At 38.6% G+C, this 10189-nt stretch overlaps 1 protein-coding gene across 1 annotated transcript in view; it reads right to left on the bottom strand.

Annotated features, from left to right (window-relative positions):
• Nucleotides 1–1284: 1284 nt before the first annotated feature.
• Nucleotides 1285–10189, bottom strand: part of LOC119413510 (multivesicular body subunit 12B) — a gene marked incomplete in the record, with an annotated part of 47125 nt that continues 38220 nt past the window's right edge. The window contains 4 exon segments of the mRNA XM_037680568.1: nucleotides 1285–1393; nucleotides 1620–1739; nucleotides 6900–6959; nucleotides 7329–7384. Of these exon segments, the coding sequence (XP_037536496.1) occupies nucleotides 1698–1739; nucleotides 6900–6959; nucleotides 7329–7384 (158 nt within the window).

Genomic DNA, 10189 nt, shown 5'->3' with positions numbered 1-10189 from the left:
TATGTATATATATATATATGTATATTAAAAAAGTGTTCTAACTTGTTTGTGTAAACTAACTTTTCTTTTACCCATGGAGGGTTTGCCTCTTCAGTTTCTGTTGCAATAAAACTGGTGATTAGTTTTTCCCAACACTCACATCTGACCTGCGGCGCTAACAGCAGCCTTTAGCTGATGTCTCGTCCCAGAAACTCTCACAGAGCTCTGCACGGTACAGTTTTTCTTTAAAAACATACCTGACTGGTTTACTTTTCTCAAGTTTTCACCAAGAGGCCGAAACGAGCAGCGGGGTGAGTCCTAATAATTTTTTAATTTGCAGCATCTGAGTTTTGCAGCAAACATTTTTAGGCCAGATCTCCTTTACTTGAACCACAGATGGTTGCGGCAATCTTAATGGAATAACCAGGATTATTCTACAGCCGGCTCTGGATAACATATGCTTAGTAGTACTTCTATAATTTAGTCTTCACATCTAAAAATAAAAATAATGCACAATGCAGAATTAAACTGTAACCTAAAACAAAGATCTTAAGAAACCATCATCAAGACTGATTCATCAGTTTAGGAAAAACAAAAAGAACAAATGTCTTGGAACAGACACTATTTAAAAGAATAAGAGCAAATGAAGAGTTTTCCCAGGTTATTATTGTCCCTGTACAGTTTACAGGGGAACACAGTATTTATGTCTCTGTACACGTGCAACAGCGCAGGGAGGAGGCCCGCTGAGCCTGTCGTGTGTTTCAGGACATCACCTTCATGACGGAGCTGCTCCTCTGCACACAAATCCTCATCTGCTCTCATTTTTTACAGCAGAACAAAAGAACACCTTCGCTAAACACCTGCGAATATCAAAAACACCCAGAAGTTTAAGTCAGAAGTTCAAAAATAAAAATTCTAGCCATGTTAGTTTACAAATTTAGCAGGAAGAGGGTTTAATTAATAACGGTTCATGTGTCTGATAGATTCTCGCTTTTGCAAATGAAACATAAACAATAAAAAGTTTGTGATTTCATTTTTATTTTATTGGTACAAAAGTATAAATTCAGCCTATAGTAACTGTGCAGCAAGCTGTTTACTTTAGAAAGTACTGAGGATTATTTTGAATATGCAAACATTTCTCCAACTTGGCCTCACTCCATAAAGGTAAAAGAAGTCCTCGTTATTTTTAAAATAAATGTCCTCCAGTTTATCTGCGTCTAATTGGATAAATGTTCTTCGCAGCTGAAACTTCACGTAGTCTCACTCTTAAAGAGCTGACTCAGTGGAGCAGTAACTGTTGGTGGTGGTGGTGGTGGTGGGGGGGGGGTGTCGGGGGTATAAACTCCCTCGTCTCAAAGCGCTGCTGCTCCTTCTCGCTGCTCATCATGAACTTTCTGAAGGAAAGATGCTTCTTCTGGAAAAGAACATCAGACGGACGTGTTTGTGCTTTTTAGCAGCAGCAGGAACGTGAGTCACACCCAACACAACCCAAGTTTGGAAATCCAAATAGTTTCGATTCGTTCTGAGAAGAGCGCCACGTTTTTCTACGAGCTTAAACATTTATCGCCACAGATGTTTCAATACATTTAAATAAAGTTAATTTTATTAGTGCAGCTCTCAAACGTTTAAAATTAAATTACATAAATGGTGCAATATTTCCCAAACATTTCTTTGGTTTGACCCCAAACGACCTCCGTTGACTGCAGAAGGGTGGAGGGTTACTGAACGATGCTTCGCTCTGTGCCAAAGTTGTAGTAAAACTGTAGGGAGAACAAGAGGAGGATGTAAACACTCTGATTCATGAGAATATGCAGTCAAAACAAAATCCTCAAACATTAACTACACAAACACAAGCAGAAAAAACACCCATTCATCTAAAGAAACTTCATTTGCACTGATTTGGACCTGAAGCAAATTACCCATTAATGAAAATGTAATTTAATAATATTCACTAAAACTGCAGCAGGAACCCCAGAGCATTAAATGTATAGAAGCACTGCCCTCCTGTGGGCCAGTCTGGGCATGTCCATTAATAACGCCATAAATCTGGTTAGTTCAACTAAACGTTAGGTCACTGGGCAGGACTAAAAGCTAGATGCTAAAGCTAATGTGATAGATTATTTTGGCTACTACTAATAAGAAAAAAATCTACAAGCAAACTATGTTAAAGTAACAGAAACAAGTGATTCTTTTTAACATTTCTGTAGAATATGGGTTTTATTTTACATTATATTGTTGTCTTGTTCTTAATCTTGGCACTGTAGAAGTTGTTTATTTTACATTCTATAATTTATATAATAAAACTTAAAACATTTCTTTGAAGGTGTAATACTTTGGATGGGCATTTAAAATAAACTAATAAAAAAAAACTTATTCCATCTGTGTAATAATTAGTTACTTTGCGTTGTAACATCTGGCTGTAAATTATTGTCCTAACGACTTTGGTGCAGACGATGTGAGCGTAAACTCAAACTTTGAAATAACATCCTGTAACAGTTTTAAGAGAACAAAAGTTATCCAATTAATCAAAGTTAATAAAGTTATTAAGCTAATCCAACACAAATTTGAAACTTTATTGGCTCCCAGGACAAACTAATTCAAACTGAGAACGTGATAAAATCCATGAAACTGCACTGATATTAAAAAATTGTAAGAAAAAGTTTTCCAAAGAGCTTTAAAGTCAGGAACCACAGTGAAACATTTCAGTTTGGGTATATAATGTGTATAATGTGTATAATGTGTATAATGCGTATAATGCGTATAATGCGTATAATGCGTATGTGTATAATGCGTATAATGTGCATAATGCATATAATGCATATAATGCATATAATGTGTATAATTCGTAAAATGCATATAATGTGTATAATGCGTATAATGCATATAATGTGTACAATGTGTATAATGCATATAATGTGTATAATGCATATAATGCGTACAATGTGTATAATGCATATAATGCATATGGGTATAATGCGCATAATGTGCATAATGTGTACAATGTGCATAATGTGTACAATGTGTATAATGTGTAGAATGCGTAGAATGTGTATAATGCATATAATGCGTATAATGTGTATAATGCGTATAATGTGTATGTGTATAATGTGCATAATGCGTATAATGCGTAGAATGTGTATAATGCATATAATGCGTATCATGTGTATAATGCGTATAATGCATATGTGTATAATGCTTATGTGTATAATGTGTATAATGTGTATAATGTGCATAATGCGTATAATGCACATAATGTGTATTATGTGTATAATTTGCATAAAGCCTATAATGCGTATAATGTGTATAATGCATATAATGCGTATAATGTGTATAATGCATATAATGCGTATAATGCATATAATGCGTATAAGGCGTATAATGCGTATAATGCATATAATGCGTATGAGTATGTGTATAATGTGTATAATGTGTATAATGCGTATAATGTGTGCAATGTGTATAATGCGTATAATGCGTATAATGTGTATAATGTGTATAATGCGTATAATGCGTATAATGTGTATAATGCGTATAATGCGTATGCGTATAATGCGTATAATGTGCATAATGCGTATAATGCGTATAATGCGTATGATGAGTATAATGAGTATAATGTGTATAATGTGTATAATGTGCATAATGCGTATAATGCGTATAATGTGTATAATGCATATAATGCGTATAATGCAAATAATGCGTATAATGCGTATAATGTGTATAAGTATGTGTATAATGTGTAAAATGTGTATAATGCGTATGTGTATAATGAGTATAATGTGTATAATGCGTATAATCTGTATAATGCGTATAATGCGTATAATGTGTATCTGGTGGATGTTAGTTGTTATGATCAGATTTGGGAGCAGCTTTGTGCTAAAGTTTATATTTTTAAAATATCTACGTGAGCAGAAGTGGCTAATTGTGTTGATGCAATAAATGGTAAATGGACTGTACTTATATAGCGCCTTTCTACCTTATTTCAAGATACTCAAAGCTCTTTACATTACAATCTGTGCCTCATTTACCCATTCATACAGCACTCTACTAGATCTCTACAAAGCTAATTGAACAAATCATTCTAAAGAGACTAACCAGAGCTTTATCACATTCAAACACCAATGGGACACACATTGAGGCTATGAGGGGTTCAGTGTCTTGCCCAGGGACACTTCGGCAGCTGGTGGATTCGAACCCCCAACTCTTGTATTGGAGGACGACTGCTCTAACCACTCAGCCACAGCCGCCCCTCATAAAGTGACAGCAGAGGATGGTTATTGTTTCTAATCCTTTTTTTTTTTTGTCCTTTAAAACACTCTTTGGGTTGCACAAGTTGTATAGAAATCTGTTTGTATTGATTGGATAAAAGAAGTAAAATTGCTCTGAGTAATTTCATAGCAAACTCTACCACTGGTTGATTATTTCCCATTGCAGCCAGCAGCAGGGCTCAAAGTTCATCAGTTGTACTACTGTCCTAAAGCACTAGGTGATGCTGTACGATCAGTGAAGGAAGTTTTCAACTCTTCCCCCCCAAAAAAGCCTCCTCCATAGCTGAAAATTTCAAATTGGTGGCTTTCCATGGGAAGAAAAAAGCGGCCTTCATCTACTTGTGGCGAAGCTGCGAGTTACCCAAACTGTCACACATCACAAGCCTATTATTTGTGAAAGAACTCAGCCCCCTCCACACAAAAATCAGGCTCCGCATCTCGCACAGTAAATAAATATACCTGTGTGTGTGTGTTTGTGTGCAAATGTGTGTGTGGATGATGGATGGGGGAATGGGGTGTTATCAGGGAGAGCATGTATCAATGTCTGCCAGTTTTACACACAGGCTGACAGGACAGTGACACACCAGAACATGGGCGGCAGTCACCCAGATGAGCTGAGCTTCATTTCCTGTCCCTGCTCCACTGCCAAAAATATGTGACATGTTGTCTTCATTAATTCCACCTCTATTTGGAGCTCTCCCTCTCACACTCCCCTGTACACTACTGTCCCTCCATTCACACACACACACAGAAGCAGGCGGAGAGCTCGCACAAGCTCTAAGAACCAATCGTATACAGGGGCTAATGAAAGCCTTGTCATGTGTGCGCACACGCACGCTCCTTCCACGCTCTCTAAAAATCATTAGCCAGACGCCAACAACATTTCTCCGCAGAGCAAACTACATAAAGATGTCACTTTAAATCGCTTACTAATTAACACTTAAAAAGACACAAATTAGATATGCGTGGCTAAAAGCAATTATAATATCCGCAAGTTTTGCGAGTCATTTGGGAAATGAAAAGAATGCCTAATTGCTGGAACCAACATCATATCAGACATGGCTTAAGTGATGCCTGTTAGGAAATGGTCTTATCTGCAACTGTGGCTGTGATTACAACAGTTTTCCTCAATTACATGTGCATATGGAGAATTCCAGAAAGTACATCTCTTTCATTAATCCATGTTTCTATAATGAAAATAAGCCGAGTGGAATTAGCGCAGAGGTTTTGCAGAGCAGAAACAACAACTCGTAGCAGTAGAGCTCGGACAGTGACCTCTCCTGGACAACAGGAGGAGATAACAAGGCAGGCCCTTGTTTTCTGAATCAAGATGCCTTCGTTGCGCTACATGCAAGTATAAAACAGGAAAATAAGAAAGGGTGAAGTCCATTTCAAGCTTGTTTTCCACAAAATCACTGCCCGTTGTTGTGCACATCTCATCGTGGTGCAATAATAGGAGGAGAGAAGTAAAAATAACACAATGGTGAGGGATGTTTCCACATGGAAACTAATTATCAAGCTAAGCTGTGACTTATCCTCATCAGCCTGGCCCCACCATTAATCTTGTGCTGTCGTCCACTTCACTAAATCCTGTGTGTTACACTATCTCACATTTACTTCATCAGCTCCAGCGCCACTGTAATTAATGATTTCTCATGCCCTTCCCTTCTCTTCCCCGGCTCAGCTCACCATGTGTCCTCCTGCTAATCACACTCTCCGAGAGAAGAAAAGGCAGCAGCAGGAGGAGGAGGAGGAGGAGGAGGAGAGAAAGCAAGAGTGGAGAAGAGAGTAGGAAGAAATAAAAGACAAGAACATACAGGATGAGCAGTCAGCCTGTCTCCACTCTGGACACACACACGTGCACACGTATGTGCCATTAATACCTGCGCCGACAATGAGCTTCATTCAGATGACCATATGACAAGATGGCGACTCTGTGATTTGGATAGTGTGTGACAGAAGACAGAGGCAGAGTGCAGAACAGACACCCGGTTTGATGAGGGACTGTTTGCTCTGTAACACATCTCAAACCCAACAGCACCTGTTCTTTTACAGTGCTCTGTCACTTCCTGGCAGTTCTGATACCAAGATACCGTGCTAATGAGAGAGAAGGGGGGTTGTCACTCTCTTTAAAGCATACACACACACACACACACACACACCTAGACAAAGACACACTCTTCCTCTCTCTTGTTCGCACAAACACAAGAGTTGCGCACAGACAATTTTTTTCCCTACACATGCCTGTAGGCTACAGTGTTTCATCAGAAATGTGGAGAACGTTGTAGTGTTTTTCATCCAGCCTACAATGCATCGCTTGCTTTAAACTTGGAGGCTGATTGGAAGATTCAAAGAAAGTTACACATGTAGAAACTGACCAGAAAGGCTCTTTAAGATTTAGAGCACCGGGGGAGATGGTAGATTGAGCTGTTGCAGGGAAGAATTAAGGAATAAAAGTCAATAATTCAGGAGGGGGAGGCGAAGCTTTTAAGGGAGAATGGCTGCCTAGCATGGCCATGCTTTTATTCAATTGGGGCTTAGTGGAGCCAACAGGGCCTCGCTGTCTCAGACACTTAATTACAACCCCAAGACCGTTTGCTTTGCATTCTGGGCCAGCGGCATTGGCGGCAGTCGAGCGTTGCAGCCTCTACTCACTTCCTCCTCGATCTCTGCCAGGGATTTGATCGTAATGCCCATTAAATTGACTTGCTGCATCTGAAATCAAAAGCAGGGAGAGGAGGAGGGAGAGGAAGAAGAAGGAGGAAGGGAAAAAAAAAAAAAAAAAAAACATGAAACATGGCGGTTAGGCTCATGGCTAAGTAAGCATGCTTAAAATCTTTAATCCTTTCCCTCTCTGTGTCAATATGAATGGGGCTATAGTGACAACCACTGCCAGCCAGCCCAGTGGACTGCATTGAGCCAGCTCTGCCTGACTGCACACATTCATCACTCAGTCTGGAAGGAAGGCAAGGAAAGAAAAAGAGGAAGGAAAGAAAGGAGGAAGAAAGAAGTGGTCTTCACCTGAAGACAGAACTATCATTATCATCTGTTCCATCCAACAACAACAACAAAAACAGCTTTTACCTCTTGGGGCTTTTCATAAAACTTCTCAGAGACTACGAACGGCACATCATCCAGAGCTGCAAAACATAAGACAAAAAGAAGTTTAAACAAAAACATTTTAATCTCTATTCTTGGTCTCGATTATTTGCACAGAACTAAATGTGGAATTATAAAAACAGCAAAGCTATCAACATCCCCTGCCACCCCAACCATTCCCCTCCCTCTGTCTACTGGGAGAAGATGAAAGGCTTTTTTTTTTAATTCTCCACTGTATCTGAGCACCTCCACTCTCTCCTCCAGCCCAGCCCTTTCCCAGCCCTCTTCCAGTTTAATTACTCTTGATTATTCCCGATTCCGTCTTGTCTGAGAGATGTTCACCTCTGAAACAAAGACACACTCGCATTATACGCACAAGAAAAGCGCAGAGACGAGAGACAAAACATTCACGAGATATCAAATTTGCATGAAAATAAGCCACACTGTTCAGCCAGGAAAAAGTGGATTGAAATGAGGACTTGCCAGGAGCGTGGTAGTATAATTAGCATTTGACCAAACAAACGAGCTTCAACAGAGCTATAATTAAGCAGGCCTGTAATTAAGTGTATGCCCTTTATCATAATGATCGTGGTTAAAACGGTGTGATGGCTGCCAGTTGATTATTAATGGTGTAACCCCGTCCTGCATGCATCCTGCACTGGAATCAAGGTGTCACGACTGTCAGGCTAGAGAGCAGCCCTTTGTTTATAAAATACATTAGGGCCCAAATTAACACAGGGTGACAAGAAGCACAAAGCCTCACGTTTCCAAGCTGAAGGGAAAACTGCAGCTGCTCGGCTTCATTGTAAGAACTCCCAATCCTGGAGTGACAAAACTTTGCCGGTGCCGGCTTTGACAAGAGCTCCAACTATCAGGGGGCCCGGTTTCAAACGGATTCTCTTTAGCCCACAGTCCATCAGACCGCTGGCACAGGAAGAGGAACTCATAAAAGCAAGCTGGTGCTTTTCATGAGTCATCGTTTGGGAGCTGGCAATCCTTCAGGTCTTTCTTGTTCGCCTTCGCATGTGAAAGTTTGAAATGATAAAATTTTTCCTGACACTTATTCAAGTAGCTTTTTTTTTTCCAGGTTATTACATAGATCCATAGTTTAGCATGTATGATTAAAGTTTGTGCAAAATGATCTTTGTAATCAGTCTTCTTAGGGGCCAAAGACAAAGCTTCTTTGCTTTGATTCACCTTTTGTACAATTTTTAAAATTGTGCAGACATGCATTGAGCTGAATGCTGTTCTGTTTGCTTAGATGGCATTAATACAAAAACAACAAGCTATTTTAGTTTTTAAATTTTCAATATTTTTTAGATGAAACTACATGTATCGTATATTTACCATAAAAAGGTTCAATTAAATAAATATTTCAGTCAGATCTTCAAATATCAACATAAAGTTAAGCAGAGCAGCTTCATGTCACATCCTTTTTGTCAAAAAAAGACACAACCCTTTATTTATTTATTTGGTAAAAACATTTGTTATTGGAATTAATAGTTGTGTCATGCTTACAAGTTGATGAATTATCAGGCAAAACACATAATGATTTGAAAATCCAAGTTCTTGTTTTATTTAGTTTTTCATAAAGAGAAGATGAAGAAAACAAAGGTCACCTGCAGAGAAGATCACCTGATCGATGATGAGTCATGTTCTGATGTCATGAACAGCCTGTCATTGTATCTGTTGGTGGTCATCTTGTTCTAATTTAGTTTTAGTTTGACTCAGATAAAATACCTAAATATCTCTACTCTTCTAACACTCAGGGAAGAATCACATTCAATACATTTATATTATGATGTATTTACAGAAACCTCAGGTCTTGACAGAAAACTAAAGTATCAAAATAGCTCTGTAGAAAAGAGATGTGCCAGAAATGTTTTCCTCATTGGGATTAAATTGTTTTTATGATTTATGTGAGGATCTCACACAACACGACACTGGATGGTTTTGTTAATCTAATTACTAAATTAAACTTTTTTATTAGTATTTATATAAATATGGAATTTTTCATAATGGATCCAAAAAGCAAGAACCCAATATTTTATTTTTATTATTGTTTTTTCAGCAAACACCTGAAATGTTGATTTTACCAGCAGCCAAAGTTGAGGTAAAAAGGCACCGAGTAACCAAAATCAAAATGATTTGTCAATAAAATCTGAGCTCAGTTTAATGGAAAGACATCTAATTGTTCAAACCACTGTCTTACTGGGCTGAGACTGTTGGAAACCAGCTGGTGAACAGCAAGGGGTTTTCCAAAATGTCTCATAACATTTGCAGGGCTGCAGTGGTGCACAAAGTTGTTGCTAAAATTTTGAATTGAATGAGTTCTTATGACAGAAAACATCCCAAGTGGGTACATAGTGGGTTTTGGCAGGTACAATGTGGGAGGAGGTGGGCAACAAAATAATGCATATGGGATAGAATAAAGCGATGCAAGCTGTGCACACAAAAACAGGTGTTCATTGTCAAAACTCAAGTAATGCCAAACACTGCCACACAGCTCACTAATCACTTTGTCGCAAACACTAAAAATTGAGTTTACAAATAAAAATGCACCAATTTCATGCAATTTTGAGTCGTCAACTTGTCTCCAACAGCTGCAGCTTGGTGCCATGCTGGTTTAAGATATTTCAGTCTGCATCAAAGTGGAGACACCAATCAGATTAAAGATAATGTTGTTACTTAAGGTCCCCAGAAATATTGTTTTAAAAGTCAGATCTATTGCACCAGAGCAACCTTCAATGTGTGATTTTAATTTGTTGTGAAGAGACAGCCAAGACAACTAGTGTAACGAAGACAACTAGTGTAACAAAGACCACTAGTGTAACAAAGACAACTAG

Source organism: Nematolebias whitei, chromosome 8, assembly GCF_014905685.2.
Source record: "Nematolebias whitei isolate Nwh7 chromosome 8, NemWhi1, whole genome shotgun sequence".
NCBI lineage: Eukaryota > Metazoa > Chordata > Actinopteri > Cyprinodontiformes > Rivulidae > Nematolebias > Nematolebias whitei.
This window is presented reverse-complemented; position numbering and strand designations above follow the sequence as displayed.